Source organism: Sminthopsis crassicaudata, chromosome 3 (genome assembly GCF_048593235.1).
Source record: "Sminthopsis crassicaudata isolate SCR6 chromosome 3, ASM4859323v1, whole genome shotgun sequence".
Classification (NCBI taxonomy): domain Eukaryota; kingdom Metazoa; phylum Chordata; class Mammalia; order Dasyuromorphia; family Dasyuridae; genus Sminthopsis; species Sminthopsis crassicaudata.
Genome location: NC_133619.1, coordinates 507,903,166 through 507,929,939, shown reverse-complemented (window position 1 = coordinate 507,929,939; position 26,774 = coordinate 507,903,166). Strand labels below are relative to the sequence as shown.

Below are 26,774 nucleotides of genomic sequence, written 5' to 3'. Positions count from 1 at the left end.
ACACCATCCATAAACTCCCATAATAGAATCTGGCTACTGACAACCCAAATATGAATGAACCAGCTGTTCCAGAGGTAGAGAATGGGAATAGGGACTCTGAAGAGTATTCACAGGTAATTGCCCAGCCATTTGGACTTGGTAGCCAGACTCAGCTACTCTTAATGATCTGAGCACTTACACCTCCCCCTTTCTCCAATTAGTCCCAATTATAAATTTCCTTCTTACAGCTGGGACTTCCTTTCAGTTAAGCCTCATTTCTACTTGAAATTGGTCTTGGGGGAGAGAAGGCCTGATCTTAAAATTAGTAATCGGCAAATTGCTTTCTTTCGCCTCCACAAGACTCTGAACAGAGGGCATTTGATTTCCTCAGCTGTCCCAAGAAACTCAAGAGGCTTCGTGGAACAAAGTGGTGCAGGAAACAGAGACAATTATCTGGGTGATTCAGGAGGAAATGCTGCTATGATATCATCATCTTCAGTGGGATGATATAACAACAGTTTTCTTGTCTTAATAAACATCAGAGGCAATGTGATTTGGCAATGAGCTTGGGAATGGGGAGAGCTGGGTTCAAGTCTCGGATCAGCCTCTTATTAGTGGTGTGACTTTGAACAAATTGATGGTCTTCTCTTTGGTCTAGTTTCCTTGTTTATAAAATGAAGAGGTTCAAATTGATGGTCCCAAGTGCTCTCCCTCTGACATTCTGTGTTCTAAGCTCCCTACTGGCTCTAATATTCCTATGTTCTAAGCTCCCTTCCAGTTCTAGCTCTAACATTCTCTGTTCTAAGGTCCTTTCTATTTCTAATATTCTGTATTCTAAGGTCTATTCCAACTCTGACATTCTCTGTCCTCAGGTTCCTTTCTACTTCTAACATTTTCTATTCTAAGGTCTATTCCAGTTCTGTCATTGTGTTCTAAAGTCTCTCTCAGTTCTGACATTCTTTATTCTAAGGTTTATTTCAGCTATGACATTTTCTGTCCTAAGGCTCCTGATTCTTTCTTCTGATTTTTCTTCTAAGATCTAAGGTGCTTTGCGCTTGTAACATTCTGTATTAGAGTCTCGAATAGTGCTGACATTTTGTGTTCTAAGCTCTGAAATTCTCTGTTCTAAGGCCTTTTCCAAAGAGTACAAGTGAAAATATTCCCTGTTGGAGGTGTACTATGTCTATGTTGTTCAATGTAGGGCTCACTTTGTAAAAGACTGAAAGGCATTCTAACTGGAGGGACTCTGAAGAGAAGACTTGTTGCAGCAGGTGAGCATATACCATGCAGTCTTAAAACTTATCCAAAGGGAGTTTTTATGGACCATATTATGGATTCATAACCTTTAAGATCTCAGAGTTCCTCTACAGAATTTCTTTGAAACTAAGTTCTTGAAAGCTAAATTAGGTCCACTTTAACTTGGAGCTTGTTTTGTGGTGAAAAAAAATTAACAATGGATTTGAATCCAGGCTCTGCCAGTTATTCACTGTGTGAGGTTGGTTGGTTAAGTACTCTAAGCTTTCATCTTTAAGTGGAGGTTGTCCTTCTTACTTTACAGGGGTGTGTATGTGGTGAGGGTTAAATAAGATGTATATCATCAGCTGCTTAACTTTAAAACTTTAAGGATCCATTAATTCCCCCCTCCAGCTATATACCCTCTGCCAGTGTACACTGCATCCCTTTCCTGATGTGGTAGATAAAATCTGCAGGAATTGCGGTTGGAGAGAAATGCCATCCTTCGGTGGCCAGCCTTTTGTGGTCAGGTCTGCTGTCTCTCAGCCACTGCCACTGGGCCTGAACTCAAAACCCATATTTAGCTTTCTAGGGCCCATCCACTGGGACAGAGCCCAGGGTCACAACCACACCACAATTAAGCATCGGAGGAGGAGGTTAGTGTAATTGCAAAGCATTAGATAAACGTCAACTCTCATCATCACTGGTATTACTATTAGTTCAGAAACCTGCCCTGCTCCTGGTTGCCAACAAGAAGCAGCCTCTTCCAAAGTGACAGACTGGCTTTCAAGCAGTCTTCTCGGAACCACTGCTAAGGCTCATTCAGACCCCAAACCCCCAGCCCATCAATTATGCAGAGCCAAAGCGACATTCACAATCTCTTCTGGAAAGGCTCCTACCAGGCATTTGGTCAAAAGAATGTGCATTTAAAGTTTAGGAAAGGGCTCAACATTTCCAAAGAAATGGAGCTCTTTAAATGACAAACCTCAGAATGTCACGACTCCACAGGATCTCAGAGATCCGTGCCTCCTTCGTTCTAGTCTTAGAGAGCAGGCAACAGTGGCTGAGAGAGGGGACGTGACTCTCTGGTGTCCCACAGAAAATGACAGAGTTGACATTCAAACCCAGGCCTTCCGGCTCAAAGGCAGAGAGCGTTTCCTACGGTAAGAGACACCATCACACTGGAGGCTGTCTTCTCATTCTCTGTGTAGCTGAAGACCTTTAATCTAACTAGCCATGTCTATGGTCTGATTTTTTTTTTTTACCTTCAGAAGTAAGAAGGGAGTGACATTTGTAATAAAAATCACAATTACACATTTATTCTTCTGTACTATATTGATTTCCTATTCTCCAACTGTTTCTAAATAACCTTTTACCTACTCTTCTTTCAGAACTTCCTAATAGAGATGCCTGAAAGTTTTAACTGGTTGTCTTAGAGCCCAGTGAATTCCTCATTGTCAGAGGGGAGGGGAGAGACAGGATTCAAAAGGAGGAGATGAACCACCTTATAAGCCATGTGGTGGGCAAATCATTTAACTTTCCTGTCCCTCAATCTTTCCTTTTGTTAAATAAAGCTATTGGATTTGATGGCTTCCATCAATGGAGTTGATGAGTGTCTTTTCCAACTCTCATTTATGATCCTTTGGGTTTCCTACCTCAAGTTTCACAGAACTTTTTTTCTGTTCTTCCCTAATGCACTAATAAGTAGCAGGATTTTTAACGTTATCTGTACTCATGTCATATCTCTCTATTAGACATGACCTCCAAGAAGACATAGTCTAAAGGGCAGGTGCACTCCTCTCCCTCCAAGGGCTGATGGCAGCAGAGTTGTAGCCAGAAGTGATGCTTAATGAACATCTGATCACTGATCAATAACAATACTTACCCTACCTACCTTACAGGGCTGTTGTGAGAATCAAAAGAAACAATGGATGTTAAAGTGTTAGATTGATAGACTCAGAAAATGTCCCAAATGAAATGGATCCTAAAGCACAGAAATGTCTCACAGGCACCTATAAAATATAGCTGCTTCTTCCAAAATGACAGACTAGATTTCAAAGCAGAAGAATCTTCTGAACCAATACTAAATCCCTTTCTAACCCAAACCACAAACTTACTCCAATGGCCCTTAGAACAGGGAAAGTCAGAGCTAGAAAGGGATCTTGGAAATTGGTGCCCCATCACAATGTTCTAATAAAGGTTTGGCAAATGAATGAGTGAATAAAAAAAGTCCTCCATCCTTATGTGCCTACAAGCACTGAGGTCTCTGAATTAACCTCTTAGGCAGTTGCTTTTTATTTTCAAAATACAGGCAAAGATAGAGAACTTTCAACATTCATCCTTGCAAAACCTCGTGTTTTTGGAAGTACATTAGAAAAGAATAAAATATCTTGCAAATGGACAGGCAATTTTTATCATTATAGCTTCGGCTTGTGAAGGGTCCTTGATTGGGTAGATGAAAGTTTACTACTTCATCGGGGGCCTAAACATGTGGGTTTGTCTCCTGGCTTTTTAATTCTGTGATCAGTTGGGCAAGTCACTTGTCCTAGTTTAGTCTCAGTTTTCTCATCTGCAAAATGAAGAGGATAAGACTAAAGTCTCCCTAAGGTCCTTTCCATATCTAAATATTATGATAGAATGAGTAATTTTAAAAAGTTTCAAGAGCATCTACCTTCCTAGTTATGTTTTTTTTAATTGCACTAATGCTTTTTATTTTACATTGGTCATTTGGGGATATTTCCCTCTATTTCTCATGCAGTGAGCCTTCTCTTGTTTAAATAAATCTGAGATGGTTATATCTATTAGCAGTTTATGCTGTTAAGATCTCATCTTGGTCTTCTAATCAAGGAAAAGATGGGAGAGATGTATTCATGTTCAATTTTACTTTAAAAAAACTGAATTTATCTAGGGTTAAATTTAATAAATATTCATCAACTATTATGTGTACAATATTTTTTTAGGCACTGGGGAAGATAAAAAGATTAAGTCAAAACTTGTAACTCCATTCATGGTGTTTACAGTCTATTGAGGGATATGGTACATTCATATGGCACCAATAACTAGAGAGTGTCCTAAAAGTCTAAGTGCTTTTTAATCTCCTAAAATGTCGAGATAAGTAGTCTGAGGAAACAAGATGGTTTAGGATATAAATGACCTTGGAACCCTAGTTTTTAATCATGATTTTTGGATCAGAGTTAAGAGCATTATAATGGAATGGATTAGGAAATAGGGGACATAGGGTCAAATTCTAGCTCTGCTAATTAATTACTTAATGACTTGGAATAAGTTACTAAACTTCTCTTTAAGACTCAGTTTTATCTTTTGTAAAAAGGAGTTGAGATTAGGTAGCCCATAATGTACTTTTGGCACAAATATCCTATGTTTCAACATTTTAGGTTCTAAGATCCTTCCCTGATTTGACATCACATTCTTTTTTGTTTCAACATCAGATGTTGCAAGATCTCTTCTACCTCTGACATCTTCAAGTCTCTTTAGGTATAAACATTCCCTATTCCAAGGGCCTTCCACCTCTAACATTCCCTGTTCTAAGGTTTCTCTTCCAGTGATGAATGTCAAAGAGTCTATCATAAAGAATCTTATTGTCCATGTTCAATTAGTGCATTTCAGTCATTGTGCAATCTTGGCAAATCATTAAGTATGACAATGACATTCTGAGCCACCCTCAAACTTACAGGCAGTGTGATTACCACTACCAGTTTGGCTCACTGTCCCTCGCCTCTGATGTAAAGAAGAAACTCCCATATGAAAAATTTTAGTGCCTTCACTTTTTCTTCCAAGTCATTACCACAGTTTGAAATGGCAGTCAATATTTCTAATTAAAAGCCAATTTGGCCATTGCAATTACAATTTCATAAATTAAACTGGCTAATGAACTGAAACTTTCAATTAAATGTTAGTGCTCAAATACCTGAGCTTCCCAGAGAAGTGAATCTTGGAGAAATAAGATCTGTTTGGGAAAATCAGGAGTTATCTAATCATTGTCAATAGGCAAATCAGAAAAAAGGAAATATTATGACCCAAGGCCAGGGGACCACAACTCTTAATTAGCATAATGTTGGCCATTTGCAAGACAAATTATCCCAAAGCCAGTTTTTTTTTTCCCCCTAGGAAAATGCGAATCACACCATAAAATAATGGGGACATTCTTTCAAAATCTTTTCAAGTCTCCCGAGGTTTCTTTCCCTCTCAGTCCCTCCACCTTTTTCCAGTATTTCAATTCTGATGACCTTGGTCAGGGGAGGTGGGGGATGGGAAAGATGGTAAAAAATGGGTGAAAAAGGAGGAAGGGTGGGGGCTGGGATCATGGAAAGTAAAGGACATAGATGTGGTAGTAGCATTCCACAGAGACCAGAGCTCCTGGGAAATGAATAGTGCTCCAGGAACCCCCATGGGACAGAGACCTCAGTGTCTACAATGGGCAGCCTGGAGGTGGTGGGTTCATGGGGATGTATATCAATTATTACCAATACAATTATCCATAACACACACACGCACACGCACAAAGACAACAGGAAAATAGAGGAAGGAAAACCATACCTTTCACTACCTTATCCAGATAGTGAGCTTGGGAGATAAAAGACAGGACATATAAGGTAGGGTTGAGTAAGTACCATATTGCCCATCACAAGACAATGCAGGTGTTACAGAGGAAGAGGAAACTTGGCCAACAGCATCAGAATAGAACCTCTGTCCCAGGACGAAGAGCATCAATCAACAGCATTAAGAGTCAGAGGCTGGGCACAGCCAGAGACCAGAACCCCGAGGGACTGGCTTCTCCCCCATCTGACTTTGGGAACATCATCACAACGGCAGAAATCAAACACACACGGATGGAGATGAATGGAAGGCAAGAATGGGGAGGAGCAGAAGCAGCAGTTGTATGAGGCTGGGGTGGATTCCCTCAGAGCTGCCCTCCTGGGAGGGGGAAAGAAACCCATCTCACAAATAGGAGCCAGCTCTGGGAAGTGATTAGTGGACACTTACCAGTTATGTGGCCTCTGACAAATCAATTAATCTGAGTTTTGGAATCAACATCTATAAAAAGGGTATATATTCTTCCTGCCCTGCCTGCCCAACAGGGTAGCTGTGAGGGTTCAAGGAGTGCTTTGTAAACATAAAATGCACAATTGTAAGTTATTTCCATCAAATGGGAAAAGAGTGTTCTTGGAGAGAGGCAAAGTGAAAAGAGCAAAGGATTTGGAGTCAGGAGATGTTGAGTCATTGTCATTTTAGTCTCACTAGGGGTTTGGGGTCACTGCCACATCAATTGTGTGGCTTTCAGCAAGGTGTTTAACCTCTGTGAGCCATAGTGTTCTTATCAGCAAAATGGGGACAAACTCCTCTCTTTACTTCACAGGTGGGCTCCTGAAGGGCTTTGTAAGGCACTACCTAAATGTCAAATATTAACATTATATTCATACAAAGATATGGTCCTGTGATGCGTATAAATTAAATCCATAGAAACTTGATCATTTAAAACATACTGAAGGAAATTGGTTGTAGTACATGTAAAATTCTACTAATAAAGCTCCATTAATGTAGTTTGTTTAGTGAATGCCAGGCCCTGAGATCAGATTGGACAGACTATCAGCATCTAGCTAACTCTCATCTTTTCATCCTCAAGTGGGATTTCAACATTTCTGGTGATGCTCCCTCAAATCCCCTAACTGACTACTTACTCAAATCTGTCTCCATGACCTCCTTCATTCCATCTCTGCCACCTACAGGGATGGTCACCTCTCTCCTACTTCCTCACCCCATCTCATCATCACCCACAAGCAAAACATTCTTTGGCTTAGATCAAAATCCTGAGCCTGTCCAGCAGAAATGTCCTGCTCTGTGATGTCACCTGAAATGGATAGTTAAAGATCTCATCCTCTGACCTCAATTTCCTCATGTGTAAAACAAGAAAAGTTTACTGATCTCTTAGGTCCTTTCCAGCTCTTATATGTTTAAAACTATTCTGTTCATTTCTCTTCTGTTAGCAATGCTGTTTTAAGAACGAATTTGAACAAATAAGTTATTTTGACTATTATAACTACTCGATTTAAGATGCTATAGTATCCAGAGAAAGAATTGGTAAATTGAAGTACATATAGAATAATTTTTATATATGTGTGTGTGTATGTGTGCATATATAGGTATATACATTTATTTATACATATATATACACACAATAGATGTATATACATATATATATATATACAATAGATAGATAAATGTATATACCTATTTATACACACATGTATATAGACATACCTATTTGTGTCTAATGACAGCCATCTCTAGGATGGGAACAGGAAAGAAAAAAGAATAAACTATTCATGGATAAAAGGGATTCCCACTTTGATCTCATCACCACTGCCCTCACAAAATAATAATAGCCTGAAATTATGAAGACTTTTAAGAGCTTTGCAAAGTGCTTGAGAAATATCTTCTCATTTTATCTTCGTGATAACCCTGAAGATCGATGTTATTATTCTCCCTATTTTACAGATGAAAAAAATTGAGGCAGATAGAAATTAGATGACTTGCTCAGGAAGGATTTGAATTCAGATTTTCTGAATCCCGTCATCCCCGCCTCCCCCACTCTAACCACTGAACCATCTAGCTTCCTCATAAAAATAACAATAGCTCACATTTCTATAAAATTGTTCCCTTCAGGTTTTCAAGTCTTCCTTCCCATTATTTTATAAGAGGTGTAAACATTATTAGCCTCATTTTATAGATAAAGAAATTGAGGCCCAAAGAAACTCTTAGCTAATTTAAGGAGTCTGTAAAGTTTTAGAGCCAGAATTTGAATTTAGGGTTCTGGTTCTGAGACCAGTTCTCTGTTGTGCCAAGTCTTAAGTCTCCTATATTTAGTAAGTAACTTGTATGAGACTGACATCTTTTGGAAGTCATGAGTAAAAAAAGAAAGTTTGTTAGGTCCCACATTGAGCAGAGAGTTGCTGTAACCTCCACAGACCAGTTGTAAGACTTGAGAAGTATATGATGCTTCTCTTCCCATATTTGTCCCCTAAACTCATCCTCCCCTCTCCTGCCTCCTTATATTGCCACAGGCTGGCCCCCAGGCCTGAAACTTAATCCCTCACTGTCTGTTCCTGTTGAAATCCTTCTCTTCCATCCGCATCTCTTTCATTATTAAACCAGCCCTGAGCCTTTTTAGCTGAGGTGATCTCTCCTTCATTAAACTGTCACATATCACTTTTTAGGGGGATCTCTGCTTTATTGCACTCTATTCTGGTATCATATTTGTTGATGTGAATTTTGTATTTTCCTAAAAAGTACGATCCTTGAGGACTGCGCCAAAACTATCTTTATAATTTTAGTACCTAGAGCTGTATTTTGTTGATAATAATAATTAATGTGTACTAATAGCACTATGTACAGCTATTGTGATAATACTTTACAAATATCATCTCATTTGATCCTCACAACAACCATGGGAACTAATAGACATTATTATCCACGTTTTAATGATGAGGAAACTGAATCAAGCAGGTGAAGTGATTTGCCCAGGATCACATAGCTATGAAATATCTGAAGTGAGATTGGAACTTCTGGCCTAAAACTTTATCCATTTTACCTCTACAAAAATTTTAATAAATGTTTGATGAACTGAAATCAGCCACACTGAATGGATCAACATTCTCAAGTGAAAATGGATTCTAAGTGATCTAGAGAAATCCCATAAAGTTCTAAAGTTATATGCTGCTATTGGGTCATTTGGGTCAGAGCTGATTCAGCTGACCTATCTGCTTAGCATAATAATAGCAAAATGAAATTCTATAATCAATCCAGATATATTTTTCTAAGTTGATATCTAAGCATTCTCTTTACTTATTTTTAAAAATCTTGGCAAGGTACATTCTTAAATTCAGTGATTTTTAACCTTAACCATATTTTCAACAAAATGTATGTTCCCTGAGTGCAGAGATTTTTAATTTAAAAAACTGTATACCTAGCACATAGCATAGTGTCTGGCACACAGAAGATACTTAATAGATGCTTGTTGATTGAATGATTGCACTGACTTTCTAAAAGGGTTTTTTTTTTAAAAGTTAACAATGGAAAATGGAAAATGGAAAATGGCATGGAGAGAAGGTGATGGGGCAGCTGGGTGGCACAATGGATAGAGCTCTGGGCCTGAAATCAGGAACACTGAGTACAAGTGTGATCTCAGATGCTTACTCTGTGTGCTCTTGGGCAAGTCACTTTAGCATTGCTTGCCTCAGTTTTCTCATCTGTAAAATGGAAATAAGAACAGCACCTAATTCTCAAGGTGACAGTGAGGATATCCCATTTTATCCAAAAATTTCTAAATTTTATTTTATTTCTAAATCATATTACTAAATCTTAAAGGAGTATAAAATATTGATTACTATACCATCATCAAATAATAATTCTTATTTAAAGAACTGTCATAAAGTACAGGGATGAGGGTTGTTCTGCTGGGCTACAAATGAGCAAAGTTATAAAAAAGTCAATTTTTGACTCACTACAAAAAAACATTTATTAAATGGAGCAATCCAACAAGAGAATGGTTAATCCATTGAAAAGGGGAGTTTTCTATTACTAGAAATCTTCATTTAGAAATTGGATGGTGATTTTTGGGAGTATGTTTTAAATGAGATTAATATTGTGATTAGAATGAAGTGATATCTTGGATTCCTTCCATATTTGAGAAAGAATCTCTGGTTCCATGTTGCATCTCCACCTAGCAATGTTTGCAAAAATAAGACAATATTTTACTGACTTGTTACCTCTATCTGCTTGGCGTTTCCTAACCATGATGATGACAAAGCTGTCATTAGTCTTGGTCAATGCCCATCCATTCAACATTTATTGACTGTGAACTATGTGCTGGCTGTTGTGGAGGATACAAAGCTATAAGAAACAAGTTTTTGAGCCTTCTTTAGCCCTTATGTTTATCTTGTATAATCCTACCTATGTGGGGGCCTTTGTAGTCCGTGACATTTTTAAGTGGGTTTGACTGTAACAACATAGCTTTTGCTCTCTAATAGTAACTTCTGGGGGCCTTGAAGGGTTGGGGAAGCTTCCCAGGAAGGTTTTTTGGATAGACTTAGAAAAAGACAAGATGTCAGATGTGTTAGTCCAACTCCTTCCAGAGCAGCTGTTCTCAAAGTGTGGTTCAAGGAAATGCCAGGACTCCATCTAACTGATGGTATTATCTATATCTTGGATGTACCCACTGACTTTTCTACTTGGTTGGAGAAATCTCTTGATAATTATAAATTGGTGTTTGGGGAATACACTTAGCCAGAGCCCACTGTCCTGAAGTTTCAATGAGGGAGATTCAAGAAGAACTTCCTGTTCTGTTCCACAAAATCTGTCCCACAAAAGAATGGGCTGCTGCAGTATTGATTAAGGCCCAGGTCACTAGAAGGGTTCAAATGAAGACTGAAGAGGTTGTCACATTAAGGAAAATGGAACAGCTGTAAAGTGGCAGGTGAGGTAAGAAGAATAATCCCAAGGCTGCCTGCTATTTGATTCAATTTAATTCATCATTTATTAAATACTTATTATGTTGTAAGACACTGTGCTAAGTGCCCTGAAATCAGAATTTATTCCACCCTTATTTGTAGAGTTGGTTTTCTATGAAGGAGGGAAAGAGAGTAAGAAGAAACCCAGAAAGAGCTTCATTTTTGCATAGGATCATAAATTTAGGACTAGAAATGGTCTTAGAGATTGTCTATTTTTTTATTAAAGCTTTTTATTTTCAAAACATTGGGTGGATAATTTTTCAACATTGACCTTTGCATAACCTTGTGTTCCAAATTTTCCTCTCTTTGAGACAGTCTATTCTATCATACTCCCCTTTTACAGCTGAAAAAAATTGAGGGCCTAGAGAGATAAAATGCCATCATGATGTTAACAATGAAGATGTGGGAATCTGGTATTTCTGAGGGGCTCCCCCTACATGTTTATTTTGTGCTGGACATTGTTGAAAATTACCTGGGATTGTGGGTACCAAAAATATGAAAGTGTTTGGATGATAATAACTTTGTTGTGATGGTAACTTTATCCCAGTGGCAATAAGAGCTATATCCTGGAAACAACTTCTGGACTTTCAGGTATGCACCTGCATCACAGGACACAAAATCCTAGCAGAGAAAAGTCAATGGACTCAGGCCTGGATGGCCACCTGTCAGGGATGTTACTGAAGGAATCCATGCATCAGGGCTCAGGATTGGGCTATATATCCTGTAATGTCCCTATGGAACTTGAGATTCTGAGAGGCTCTTAGATTTCTACCCTCAAGCTGATTCTTCTCCTTAGCATCAATACCTTATGTGTACTGAAATCTCCTGGGGCCATCAGCTTGTCAAATATTCCTCTGTTTAAGGTAATCCTGTCCAGATCCCCCCAAAGCTTCTTTTTTTCCCCCAGCTGGGTCAGAGGCCCTCCAACTACCATGACCTAGCAGGTTTATGGGGAGGTTAAATGTAGGGTTTTTACAGACACTGATACCACAAGGTTGGCTCAAAGATAAAGGCTCATGGGCTGCACAAGTGGAACCTGATAGTTGTCAGGTCAAAGGGTTTAAGGTCTTCCTTAGAAAGTATGCCTTTCTTTGTGGATCTCTCTCTACCAAGAAATCTGGTGTTATTCAATCACGGAATCATGACATATCAGAGGGAGATTATGTTTTCAACTCCCTAAGTTCTCAACTCCCTAATGTCAATCTGGTTTAAGACCGAAATTTATCATCTAATGAGAAATTCAGTATCTCTACTTGTCTTGGATAACCACTGGGTTTGGGTCAAGAGTTTGGAATTTTAAAGATGTTATAAGTTGATACTTCACAGTAATCTTCTGACTATATATATGTAGCAAAGGTCCTCCTTCCTTCCTTCCTTCCTTCCTTCCTTCCTTCCTTCCTTCCTTCCTTCCTTCCTTCCTTCCTTCCTTCCTTCCTTCCTTCCTTCCTTCCTTCCTTCCTTCCTTCCTTCCTTCCTTCCTTCCTTCCTTCCTTTTTAAAGAGGCAACATAGTTTTGGGTAAGGAAGTTGTGGTTGAGTGGAAAGGGCATTGAATTTGGAGCCAGGAACCTGGAGTTCAAATTTTGGGAAGTTCCTCAGTTCAAATAATTTACCAGTGATGTGGGACAGTGATGTAAGCCTTTATTTTTTAAATCTGTAAAATGGAGAAAAATAACACTTGAACTACTTATGTACACTACAGGTGTGTGATAGGGACAGGATTTTGTGAATCTTAAAGCATTACACAAATGGGAGAGATTATTATGCTTCTCTATGAGCTGCTTCTTTGTAAGATATGGATTCTAATATTCACATTAAATATCTCATAGATTGTTAAGAGGCCACATGAGATTTGGAATGTGAAATACTCTGTAACTAAAGCATATCAATGCTACATGAATGTCAGCTATTATTATCTTAAAAAAGATTAACTCATGATAAAGTACAAATTTATTGATTGTTTCCCAGAAAAAAAATGGAAAAACAAATTCATCTTAAAAGGAGACTGTGTTGCCAAGTTTTCTCTATGGGAATCTAACTATATTACCTCTTTTCTCCAATGCTCTGTTATTATTGAGTCATTTCAGTTATACCTGACTTTCTGTGAGCCCATTTGAGGTTTTCTTGTCAAAGATACAGGAATTTTCCATTTCCCTCTCCAGCTCATTTTACAGATGAGGAAACTGAGGCAAACATGGTTAGGTGACTTGCCCGGGGTTACACAGCTAAATGTCTGAGGTTGAATTTGATCTCAGGCTTTCGTGACTCTAAGCCTGGCACTATATCCATTGTACCACCTAGCTGCTTTTTTTTCTTCATAACCTGCAGTCCCCATGCATCTCAAAAAAGGAAAAAAATATAGGGCATGCAGATTATTTGAAAGAGACAATTAAATATAGAATCTACATAATACCAATTTTGAGATATGGCCTACAAGAACTCATTTTGCCTTCAGTGTTAAGTAGACTGTGTCTCACAGATAGAGATATGCTTATTTATGCTCAGAGAAGGTAGAGGTTATTAATTAATCTAATTCTGAGTATTTAAAAGAATAAGATAATAATAAACTGCTGGGATAAAATGAAGTTATTGGACTCTAGAGGGTCAAGGATTCCTTTGCTTTCCACATACCTCTAAAACGGACTGATGTCTCCATACCTGAGTAAGAATAATGCAAGATTACCTGGAGAAACCTATTTCAAAATTGATTTTGATTTCAAAAATAAAGAACAGGAGCACTGGACAATCCTGGAACCAACCTGAAGTACCTTTAATAAGCATCATTCTTGTGCCCATAAAGTTAATGATTGAAGAATAATTGCTCCCATTTCTAAACATTAGATTGACAAAGTACTTTCTTCATAAAAACTGTGAGAGGGCATAGAGGCTCACATATGGTAGGACCGGGAGGCTCACAGCATTTATAAGAGATCTTAAGACATCTAAGCAGCTAGGTTACCATAGTGCACAGAGCACTGGATCTGAAGTAAGGAAGACCTGAGTTCAAATCCTGTCTCAGATGCTTCTTAGATGTTTAATCCTAGACAAGTCACTTAATGTCTGCCTGCCTTAATTTTCTCAGCTGTAAAATGGAGATAAATAACAACATCTAGCTCCCGTGGTTGTTGGGAGGATAAAATGAGATAAAATTTAGAAAGCCCTTAGCACAGTAACTTTGAAGTAACAGTTGCAAAGCTTGTGGCACAAAGTAGATACTTAATAAATACTAATATATATTCCTTCCCTCCTTGTAGTTCAAACCCTTCATCTTACAGAAGAGGAAACTGAGGTCCATTAAGGGCAAGTGACTTACCCATACTCCCATAAATATCAAGGAGCAGAGCTGGGATGCAGCTGTCTCCTCATATATATCCCCTTTCTTCATATCAATCCTAGGAGGGCCCAGTCATAAAACACCACCAAATTTTCACATTCTTCCATTATTTTAGGAAGAAATATGGGAAATGAAGGCAATGGGCTGGGTTTACACATTACTACCCTGCATAAATCAATAAGTTCTGTATCCTCTTGCTAGGGCACATGGAGGACTCTCAATTAAGGTAATCATTACTAGCTTCTAAATCCATTTTTAGAGGAATTAACTATACTGTGGCAGTGATGAAGTGTAGAAGCTAATGAAACACCATATAATGGAGAAAATCAAACTCTTTGAATTTCTAACACTTTATATTGGCAAATTAACAACCATTACCACAAAAACAGAAATGGTTCTCAAAGGGAATGGACTTCTCTAGTGTCATTAGGAAGGGAGGAAGCATAGATACATGGGTTGAAATACTGTTTCTGCTTTTTACTACCTCTGTAAATTTGGGCAAGTCACTTCCTTTTAGTGACTCAGTTTCCTCATCTGTAAAATGAGGATGGCAATAATTGTACTTCTTATACTTTTATAAATCTCTGGTGCTTTTTGTATAGAAAGTGCTTAATAAATGCTTATTTATTGAATGACTATTATTATCTGCCTCTGAGGGTTGTTTTGAAGCCAGAATTTTGAGTATTGGGATATGGATGAATTCCCTGGATAAAGAGATTCCCTTTCCTAATGCTGTTCAGAACTTTCTCAATTTAGAGATTTAAGAGAAATGCCCAGAGAATAAAGACAAAAAGTGGCTTGCCCTTGCCCATAAACCCAGAAACAGAATTTGAACACAGATCTTCCTGATTCCAAGCTTTCTATCAATTAACTCAAACTGTCTTTCCCATAAACTTTAAAATGCTATCTATAAGTGTATTATTACTTTATAAGATAAAATGAAGCTCCACGCTGTGTGTGCTCAAACAAGAAAACAAAAGATTTTCTTTCAGGTAGAGATCTGTATGTTGAGATCACAGGACTGAGAACTGGAAGGGACCTTGAAGCTCAGCTAGTCCATCATCTCATGCTATAGATAAAAAACTGAGGCTCATAGAAGGAAGAAGTGACTTTCTAATAGTTACAAGAGCAATAAATAGATAGAAGAAGCAGGATTTGGCCCTGGGACTCCAAACCCAGTGCTCTTTCCCCTACTCCACAATGACTCTTTAATAATGATATTAACACACAGCTCCCTTGATGGACTTTACCACAATGTCCTTTGACTTCTCTCCCCTTCTAGCCCCAACTCCCAGCAGCTCTGGCTCTGTTCCCATTCCCCACTACAGAGGCTCAAACTCCTTCCTCCGTTGAACTATGGCCCCAGGGGCACCATTTTGCCAAATGTCATGCTTTTATGGGACCAAAGAGCAAGATCAGCCAGGTAAGGCTGTATTTAAGGTGTATGTCCCCTTGTGTCACATGCGCACAAATTCATCAGAGTATTATACCTGAAATGACAGGATCCAGCCAGGCAAAGGCAGAAATACAAAAGAGGATCATTTGCAATTTGCAATCATCATGCAGGGAAAGGAGATAAGGACAAAGGGAATGGTTAGCACATCAATGCAGACCAATGTCCTTTCATCTGGGCTAATATTAAGGCTTGACATCTCTTCAACATTCTATTAAATTGTGCTGGGTATTTATGACTTGATCAAACTTCAGGGGACAGTCTGTGCAGCTGTCACAGACAGGGCCCAGAAGGGGAAACTTCTATCTACGACTTCAGAGAAGAATTGATTCTCAGAGGACCATAGCCCTGTGGCGGTGGAAATCAAAGGAAGAGGGTGCAAAATCAAATTCTCGACTCCAAAAAGGGGAGTCGGTGTTGCTTAAACCAGTTTTTAGAGTCATGGAGATGGTCAGGTGGGGATAAAAGCCAAACTGAAAATAATTAATTATGGAAAGCTTCATGAACTCCATGAAATGGAGTTCAATTTGTTGACAAATCTCTTTGGGGAATCATCTATGCTTTGGGTCTGAGGAATGTTTCTAAAGATCTTGTCATTTAACCCAGACAAAGATGACTTTATCATCTCAAAGGATGATGTTCACAAGCTTTGGACAGTCTGGCGACTGGAGCAAAAAAACTCTAAACAAGTGATTAAAAACAGCTAACATCCTCAAACAAGCATGGGCTCCAATGGAAGAAAAAGGGGATTGTGTGAAGGAGCTGAAGAAAAGAAAACTCGAGGGAAGAAGCCATAACAGCTGTTTAAAAATACACAAAGGGCTCTTATGTAGAAGAAGCACTGTCCTGCTTAACACCAAAGGGCAGAACAAGACTCAGCAGTTGGGACTGGTAGAGGCAACTAGTTGTCATCCTTCGTTCTCAAAAAGGACCAAAATGTCATTTCTATGTTAGAATTAAGTTAGTGTATCTAACTGTGGCTGATCAGACAAATATGAGCTTAAAATTCTCTGACACAGGTTGGACACAAATAGTCCCTATGAATATTTGGGATAGTTTCTCCAACTCTGTGCATCTTACATTTCTTCTGAGCTATTTCAATTCTGCTTTACTCAGCCCCTTCTCTGATAAGGGCCCACCATACTAGGTAGTCCTGTGTCAGTGTCTTCCATGTCATACAATCAATTCTAAAGATCTGGAGACCTTGAGAATGTCCTTGTATCACCTTTTCTGACCATCTTGCTCTGTGTGAGTTCCCCACAAAATAATTTTTGTGCTCTCAGTAGTAGAGTTGGAATGAGGTGATTTAGTTTGAGAAATGGCCGATAAGGGACGTTGGTAAGGATGATATTGAGGTAATGAAGTTTAAGATCCACAAGGGCAGGGATACTGTTTTATATAAATTTGGTATCTTGACAAGCACAGGGAAGAGTTTTCATCAAAGAAGGTGCTTCATCAATATTTTGCTTAATAAATTCCAGAATAGGGAAAAAAAGATGTATATTCTTGACACCATGTTGGGGTGGGAGAAGGAAGTGTGGGGAAGTGACTAGAGTTTTGTTAAGAGAGTTAGATCTGGGTGTGAATCCTGATTTTGTCCCTACTGCATGATGTTAAACTAGGTACTTTCTTGCTGGATCTCAATTTTCTCCTTCATAAAATAAAGTAGAAGGAATTGATATCTCTAAGGTCCTTCCTGATTCTAAATTAATGATTCTGTGAATTAAATGGCCTAAATGCTTTCTTCTCTAAATCTTATGGTTCTATCAAGAATGCACAAATGTATCAGGAGATGTTGGGTTTTCTCCTCCTAAATAAAGAAATTGTTATTGGACATTTCTGCCACCTAAACAGTACAGATCTCACACAAGGATATAACATAATCAATCTGACACTGATGGACACATGAGGGCATTCATTGGCTATCTTCTTCTGCTTGGCAACAGAAAGGTTCATTCACACACAGACACAACTGTTTCTTAACCTGAGCCAAGGAGTCACCAGAACAGTGAGGAATGGTTCTTATAAGTTCTGACTCCCAAGGTCCCTCTGCTAACCATCTAATTATAGTTTTGGTTATTTTTCACCTCTTCTTATTATCCTATGGGGTTTTCTTGGCATTTTCTATTTTAGTTCATTTATAGATGAGGAAACTGAGGCAGATAGGATTAAGCTAGCAAATGTCTGAGGCCAGATTTGAAGAAAAAAAAGTCCCTACCAAAAACATGCAAACATAGCTTGTTTTAGTGCTTTTGTTTTCTCATCTGTTGATGATAAAGTAAGTCAAAGTGCTGTCTCAACAAAGCAAGAAGCTAGCAGGAAGGCAAGAAAGGAGAGGCCTAAGGAAAATGGATTTCACAGTAAATGGTCATAATGTCAGGGGAACTATGTGGCATAAGGGAGAGATTTCAGGACTGGGAGGAAGGAGAAATGGGGTCTAGTTTCAGCCTGGCTTTGTGACTCTGGACAAATCATCTGCCTTGTAAAGGATTCTGCTTTCTCACCTATAAAATGAAGAAGGTGGCCTTTTTACTGATTGTCCAGAATTCTCCCCATCTCTGACTCCTGGCTTCCTTCAAATTCCATCTAAAACCCCATCTATGAGAAGCCCTTCTTGAGTGCGTTCCCTCTGTTGATTATCTTCAGTTTATCCTTTATAGATCTTAGTACATGGTATTTATATTGTCTCTCCTATTTACATATTTGTTTTATATTTTTATATTTTATATTATATATTATTTTATATTGTCTCTTTTATTAGACTGATCTCCTTGAGAGCAGGGACTATCTTTCTTCTTTTTTAAAATAAATTTTTAAAAATCTCTCAGCTCTTAGCACTGTGCCCGCCACACAGTAGATGTTTCCCAAATGTCTACCGACCAACACTCTCTCAGGTACTTTCTGACTTTATTGAGCAATGTTTATGGATTCTTTCCATCTCTCAGAATTCCATATTCTAAGATCTCTTCTAACACCAAGGGACAATGCTCTGTACTTACTTGACTCTTAATGAATGCTTGTTTTTATAAATGAATGAATATGAAAGTTCCATGACTATGATTCCATTTAATTATGACAGGCAAAAGCGTACATGAGTGGCAAATAAAAGAAGGGGCCAGAGATGAAGTGGAGGCTGGATATGCCATAGATTCACCTATTATGACTACCAAGAGAGCCGCAGTAGGATTTTGGAAGCTCGGAATGACTTCTGAGGTTGTTGACCATCAGAACTGTATGTGAAGGGTGCTGAGCTAAGGGTTTACTCATCTTAGCTCTTAGAGGACAAGGATTGGAGTCTTGGTCATCTTTTTGTCTTCTGTAGCACATAGCCTAGAGCCTTAGATAGAAGAGGTATTCAATAAAGGTCTGTGTACATGCCTTCCTCCTAGACTGTAAATCCTGGAAGACAGAATCTGGGCTTATAAACAAAAGATCTTATTCAAGGTCTTACTCTAAGACTCCTTACTCTCTGACCAAGAGAAAATAAATTTATTAAGCTTTTAAAGAAAACATTTTCTAAACTAAAACACTAGTAAAATATGAACTATTAGTATCTTCTCTCCTCTGGTGTTTAGCACAATGGATGACATAGACCAGAATTAGGGACAGAGATATAAAACTGATTTTATTAGTATAGGAAGATTCCCAGTGAGAAAACTTCCTCTATGTGGGTAGCTCACTAACTTATAGTCAAGAATGTCACCAGGGTGCCATTGAGAGGCAGCTGAGGGATATAGCACATAAACACCACAACCCAAATTCCAATGCCTCAGATGCTTAGTCACTTCACAGCTGACTGCCTCAGTTTCTTCAATAGTTATAATAAAAACTAAGACATTAAGGGACGGTTTTCATGGTCACACAGTATTGTCAAAGGCATGCCTTATACCCATGTCTTTCTGGCTTAGGAAATATTTGTAGTATTTACTTTTTATGTATGCTGAACTGAATTAGTGTAAATCCAACCCTTTCCAATTAAGAAGGGCTTCTCAATTATTTGACTTGTAATCTGAGAAAGAATTCTGTATACATGCTCAATAAATGTTATGAGAATTTAGTAATGATAGCTCATATTTTTGTTTTACAAAGTGTTTCATGTGGCTGATGTCATTTAGCTACACTCTGTGAGGTAGGAATGAATGGTGTATAGTATTACTTTTGCTGTGCAGGAGAGAAAGCTGAATCACAAGGTGTGTTTTCCCAGAGCCGGGGCTGGAACACAGGGATGACTCCAGACCCATAGCTCTTTCTATGATACCACAGAGCCTCAGTGAAAAGCATGATTGGGGCGTGGTGGGGATGGGGAACCAGAATTAGTGAGATGCACTGCTGATTGAGCTCTCTAATGAATTTATGAAAAAGTTGGTGATGGCGTTGCTCAATGAAAGGACATTCCTGCTGCATTCCACATGGAAATGGACAATGTCAGAAGTGAACTCCCCAGGGATAGGTGCTCATGCCGTACCACATCACACAACCCAATGAGACATGCTGCTTCGGTCTCCCCGCGCCCAGCCTAACAACCCCTTTCAAGGTTGCTTTCCTTTCCCCCGTACCAATGGTGCAATGTTCTCCATTCCATCCAGGGCTACATTCACACTTCCCATCCCGGCAGGTCCCGTGCTCATTACAGCGAGGGTGACAGGCCCTCTGATCACAGGCCGACCCCATCCAGCCATCCTCACAGCGGCAGGTGCCTCCTACGCAGACTCCGTGGCCTCCGCAGTCCGATGCACAGATCTCTGGGGGAACAACCGGGAGACGGGGCAGGAACGGGTGGGGGAGAGAGGAAGAGGAAGAAGACAATGGGAAGGAGGAATGAGAAAAGGAACATCCAGAATACTGCTCTCTACACACTCTACTTCCTAGAATTACAGCAATGAAAAGCATCTCTGGAGGTTGCAAACATGAATCCTTTGGGACATTACCAATCCAAGGGGCAGCCGACTTTCCCCTTTCTCCTCAATTTCCCTTGCCCTTTTCTCTTTTCCAAATGGACAAGTCTGGCTCACTAAGCTTTTGTGTTTGCCAATTCCAAGGGGGAAAAGCCCTTCTGAACAGATGCAAGGAAAGTCAAATTTAATTAAAAATTGGTTGTGTGGAAACAATCCAGAGATGAATCACTGATAATAAAATTAAATGATGGCAAAGTGTGCATAACACATTTAACCGGGGGTTCTAGCTGCTGTGTTGCCTTTTCTACAACTCACCCCTGCCATTGAAAATGGGCGAAGGAGAGGAAGGGACGAAAAAGTAATGGAGGATGATTCCCATTTTATAAATGAGAAATCTGAGATTTAGCAAAGTTCTGAGGTGAACTCCTAGATCACATAGTTAGGAAAAAGCCTAGCTGAACTCCAGATCGGTGATGCTTTCACTAGTCCCACAATTTTCCCAAGATATTTTTTGTGTGTTGTCTATAATCTGGAACTTTTCATCTGGACTTTACTACTTTATTTCACCCCACTCCCCTTCTTGGCAAGCAGGACTGTTGGCCATTCTCTGACCTCTTACACCTGAACAACAATAGATCCCAGGCTAAACCTGATTTGGTCGGGGCCTAACTCAGAGTGAATGTAAAGAATCACTGTTTTGGCTAGAACCCCTGAGGGTTTCCCTCCCAGATTAATTTTTTTTTTTTTCTGAGTAGCTAAAAGAGGCTCTCTCCTCCCTGTTTTTTAGCCCTCATTTATCACTTAGCCTTAATCAATGAATGGGTGTTGCCTCAATCAAAACTGAGACCTGTTGAAAATGTTAAAAAGACCAAGCTCTCCCACAGCATCCAGGGCCATCTTCAGTCATCCTGATCTACCTCTGGTCATTGGACCCCGATGGCTCTGGGGGACAAAGTGAGGCAGGTGACTTTGCACAGCCCTCCCTCACTTAAATCCAATTCACCTGCATGTCACGACACCATCTTTCCAATGTCATGGTCACCTTCAAGATCGAAGGACAAACAACAACCACTACCCACAATCACACATGACTTTTCCCACTCTTGAAATGTTTTCCTTCCACAAATCAGTTGCTGTCATTCTGTTCTTCTTTCAACTAAAATTACCTCACTTCAGATGACACTGATCCTCCCTAGACACAACTTTTCAAGCTGAAAGTGACCTCTCGCTACTCAAATTTTCTTCAGCTTTTTTGCCTGGCTTTTAATTTTTAACAGTATAGCATTGTTATTTCATAATTATTCTTGCACATATTGAGATTCTTAGATTTCTTCTAGACAAGGTCTAGGTGATAACACTTTTTGTATCTTAGTACTTAGCAAGTCACCTGTACATAAGAAGGATTTAATAAATCTTGGTTGAATTAAGTTATGTCTCCATGGTAATTGGGATACCTCTAGTTTATCTTGAATAAAATTCTTTTTGACCCTTCATAAAAGCAAGCTTTCCTGAGGCTCAAATTACTCATTTTTGGTTTAGAAGAGGGTGTATATTCTATTTGGGTATTGAACAAGATCCCATCCCCCAAAGTTAAGATGATCTTATTAGAGATAGCATGGAATAGTGGGAGAGAGCATAGGATTCATTGTCAAGAGTACATGGGTTCAAATATAATCTAAGATTTTGGGCAAGTCACTTAATATTTAACATCCCTGTTCCTCAACTTGGTCCAGATAACCTCAAAGGTCCATACTAAGCTCTAGAATCTTATCATTTGGTTGCCAGAACTTGCTGCAGAAACAAAGGGTTCTAGTAATGGGAAAGAAGTCTTATATCCAATTCACGCAAGAGGCAAGACATTATCTTGCAATGTCATTGGTCCTCTTTAAAAATGAAGGATAAACAACAATACTCCATCTATTATCTCTTTAAAAGAATCATTTTGGAAAAAACCACTTAATCTTACACTGAGCAATTCCCAAGTTTATTTAATTGCAGACAAGATGCTGCCATACATTAGAAGAAGCAATTTCCTTATTCTGGAGTTCTCTATAGCATTGAAATCAGAGGACAATTTCCCTACCTAAGGCCTGAGGCCCTGGGGTTGCAAAGACAAAAATAAAACAGGAACTAATGTTGTGTAAGGGTAAGTGATATTTTAAACACCTTTGAGGCCCGAGGACCTACTGGTTCTATGACATGCATCCCAGAAGGTTTGTGCATTGTACCAACAGCTGTTCCAGGTCACAGGTACAACTGGCTTGTGTATTTCTTGAGCCTCATCCAAGTCTTGGCCTGTTTGAATACTTCACAGGACTTGGAGTGAGTCAATCTGAGTTTGTCTGCCTCATTCCAATTAACAGAGCCTCCCAAATGGGAACAGATCAAAAATTTCAGCCAGGTGGAGAGACTTCTCTCACAAGACTATTTTGCTCAGAGATGAGATGAGGGCTGTTGTTGACCTCATCCCTGAGGAAAGGGTCTATGCATTTCCTGCCCAAGGAAGGAAGGGGGTTCTCCAGAGCTGAAAATGACCTCCATCCTTTCATACACACTTTAGAGTAACTGGGGTTCTCCTAAGACAAAGAAAGGACAAAAAACAGGCGCTAAGGAGACATTCCTCTTGTCTTTAGTAAAAATTCTTTCTCCCTCCCTACTCTTCTTTTTTTCTCTTCCTCCTTCATTCTTTTTCCTTCTTTCTCCCCTTTCCTTCCTCTCTTCTCTTGTTTCCCCCTTTCTCTCCTTTCATCTTTTCCTCTCTCCTCTTCTGCCCTCTCTTTACTACATTCTAGCTGTAAAAACCCTCAGGTTTGCCTTGGCTCAGGGATAGAGTTGATGTGATATGTACAAATTCTAAGGTTGAAGGTGGTGGAAAGGAGTGGTGGTCATTTATTCCCCTAATTCAGGGTACTCTTTTTTTGTTTGCTTTTCGGAGAGGCTATTGGAGTTTAGTGACTTGCTCAGGTTCACAAAGCTAGTAAGTATTAAGTGTGTGAGGCCAGATTTGAACCGAGGTACTCCTGACTCCAGATTTAGTGCTCTATCCATTGTCCCATCTAGCTGCTCCCCAGGGTATTCTTTAGATGGCAGTTTAAGATGTGAAAGTCATCAGCAAATAGGATATCTGTTAAATGAAGTATAAGCAAGTAGGCAGAAGATTTTCTGCTGGCAAAAATGTTTACATTCTCTTGTAATTCTGCTGAAGAGACTTTAAATGGGAACAGCTTAAATTTGGTCACAGGCTAGGAAGACAATTTTCAGTTGCTTTCTCAATTGGCTGTTTTTCAGACTGCTGGGCAGTTATGTGGATAGAGCACTGCATCTGAATTAGGAAGATCTGAGTTAAAATTTGACCTCAAAGCTTAGTAGCTATATAAACCTAGGCAAATCGCTTAACCTATTTCCTCAGTTGTAAAATAGGGATAGATGCTCCCTCCTCTCCCCCAAGGCTGTTGTGAAGATCAAATGAGATAAAAATTGCTAAGTACTATGGAAACCTAAAGTGCTATAAAATGCGATTATTGCAATTGTAAAAAATGTACTGCAGTGGTTGTTGTTTATCCTTTATTCTGGAAGAAGACCCGTGACATTGGGGAAGTGAAACGAGGGAGGACAATGGAAGTGAACTGGATTTAAGTGAAGGAGGTGCAAAGTTACCAACCTCATTTTCTCCTCCAAAGCCATCTGTGTCCAGCTGTAAGATACAGATCAGGATGGATGACTTGGAAATGGCTCTGGATACAGTAGGAGGCTATTTTTGGCATATTGACTTAGTTTTAAAATGTAATATTACCTCTATTTTATTGTATGAAGCAAATAAAAATATAATTGGGAAACGTTTAACAAAATAAATACAAATACAATAAAACATAGCTAGTGATGGTATGATCTAAAGGAAAGAGCTCTAGTTTTGGAGCTACTTCTACTCCCTTTAGCAACAAAAACTACTGAGATAAGCACTTGGTTGGTTATGCATTTGAGGCTCTGAGACTTTCTCCCGGTATTTAGCTGGGCAATGAATATAGTCTTCATTTTTCTGCTTCTGCTTTTTAAGAAAATTTGCATTATTCAAAGGACTTTCCAGATTCTATGTATTCATCATATTTCTTGGTCTTAATTGCATTATAGTATTCTCTTACATTAATGTACCACAATTTATTTAGACTATTTTATGGCAGGACATTTACATTGTTTTCAGATGTTTTGCAATTCCATATACTATTACCATGGAAATCTTTGAAGAGTTAGTTTTGTTTGGTTTCGGTTTTTTGTTAACATTTCAGGGTATGTGACCAACAATAGATTTACAGAATTGATGACTATTTTGGCAACTTTACTGTGGGCTAATAGACTGTGGTTTAAAAATTCATCAGTCAACAAGCATTTATTAAGCACCTACCCAAGTTCTGGCACCAGGCTGAATGACAACTAGGAACATAAAGAAAGGCACAATCCAGTCTGTGCTCTCAAGGATCTCAAAGGCTGATGGGCAATACAACATGCAGACAATTATGTAGAAACATGATACAGACAGGATAAGATGGGGGTTTTATAAATTCTTAATAGATGATGACTAATAGATGAATCCACGCTCAAATTCAAGAAGAAGCTCACTATTTCCAGACCCAATCCTGTCTACTATTGAACAGGTGTTATTGGGATTTTCTTCTTTACAGAGCTAAAATTTGTCTCCCTATACCTTCCACTGATTGGTGCATGTCCTGGCCTCCAGAACCAAATTAAATAAGTATAGCTCTTCTGCCAAACAATTATATTTCACGCTGAAGCACAGAATGGACAGAACACAGAGTGGCCATTTGGTCTTATGCATTCTTCTTGTGGATGGAGAAACAAGAAGGCAGAGAGGAAAGGTAATAATCAAGATCGGGAGTAAAATTCCAATAGAAATGGATTTGGCTTGCCATAAGGCGAACTAACCTTGTCCAATGCTCATTTTACAGAATGGATTATGGTCATGTTCAGGGAAGGGAAGTGACTTATACAAGTCATGTAGTAAGAAAACAAGAGTTAAGTTTCTGGATAGTTATACTTCTGTGGAAGGATTTTCTGTACCACAAATTCCCTTCAGTTTGATGAAATCAAAGATCTGAATTTTAAAAATTTAAAATGTAAAATTAAAATTAATTTTTAATTAATTAAGCTAAAAAATAGAAGGCTTAACTAGGGAGAAGGCATAGTTGGGGAGGAGAGACATTTGAGGGAGATAGTGCTATTTGCCACTCAAATCATCTGATATTTACTTGTGTTTCTACCAGTCCTTGAAGTCAGGGATTGTTTGTCTTTGTCTTTGTAAGTCAGGGGCACAAATAAGTCCTGACTCCCAGTATTTTCTCTCTCTATCCCCCAGCCCAATGATGCTTTCTGCAAGTTCCTTTGCCTTTCCTTGATGTTAGTACTTTCCCTTTGTTGATTATCTCCATTGTATACTGTCTTTATCTTGTTTGGACAAGCAAGTATTCAAATAGTTCTTTCCAAGCTGTGAACCCCATTAGACCATGGTCTCCTGATGAATAAGGGCTGTCTTTTTCCTTCCTTGGTATCCCTGGCATTCAGCATAGTGCCTGGCACTTTAAGGGATACATTTAGGGGCACAGTAAGTGTTCCTTAATAAATAAATGCTTGTGGCCTGCTTGATTGCTATGGTAGATACTTATAAATGTTTGTTGAGCCCTTGATTTAAAAAGCAAGGAGCTCCTAACTGAGAAATAAAAGAGGCAAAAACCTTGAACTAACAAAGTACTAGAATCAAGAGTTCTGCAAAGAATGATTGGGGTTTAGAAGGAGAACACTCAAGAATTGTCTCCTAGAACTAAGTGGATGCCCCTTAGTTGGGGAATGGCTGAATAAGTTACAGTATACATGTAACGGAATATTATTGCTCTATAAGAAATGATCAGCTGGATGATTTCAGAAAGGCCTAGAGTGATTTACATGAACTAAAGCTGAGTAAAGTGTGTAGAACTAAGAGAACACAGCAAAAACAAGGTTATATGATGATTAACTGTGATGGACATGGCTCTTTTCATCAATGAAGTGATTCAGACCAATTTCAATAGACTTGTGATGGAGAGAGCCATCAGCATCCCTGAGAGAGGATTATGGACACTGAATGTGGGTCAAAGCATAGTATTTTCACCTTATTTACTTGCTTGTTGTTTTTTCTCTCTCAATTTTTTTCTTTTTGATCTGATTTTTCTTGTGCAGCATGATAATTGGGAAATATATACAGAAGATTTTATTAATTTTTATAATTATAACATTTTCTTTGACAGTACATATGCATAGGTAAATTTTTTTTTACAACATTATCCCTTGTACTCCCTTCTGTTCCGA

The 26,774-nt window shown here is 38.9% G+C and overlaps 1 protein-coding gene across 12 annotated transcripts in view; it reads right to left on the bottom strand.

The window, feature by feature from the left end:
• TENM4 (teneurin transmembrane protein 4) overlaps positions 1 to 26,774 on the bottom strand; it is a 1,584,659-nt gene that overhangs the window by 157,211 nt on the left and 1,400,674 nt on the right. For 9 of the 12 annotated variants that reach the window (XM_074303958.1, XM_074303961.1, XM_074303962.1 and 6 more), the window contains 2 exons: positions 20,082 to 20,267; positions 5,770 to 5,796 (listed from right to left, as the gene is read on the bottom strand). In XM_074303958.1, the coding sequence (XP_074160059.1) occupies positions 5,770 to 5,796; positions 20,082 to 20,267 (213 nt within the window). The remainder of the gene's footprint in view (positions 1 to 5,769; positions 5,797 to 20,081; positions 20,268 to 26,774) is intronic. The other 3 variants (XM_074303953.1, XM_074303954.1, XM_074303963.1) reach the window with 1 other exon arrangement.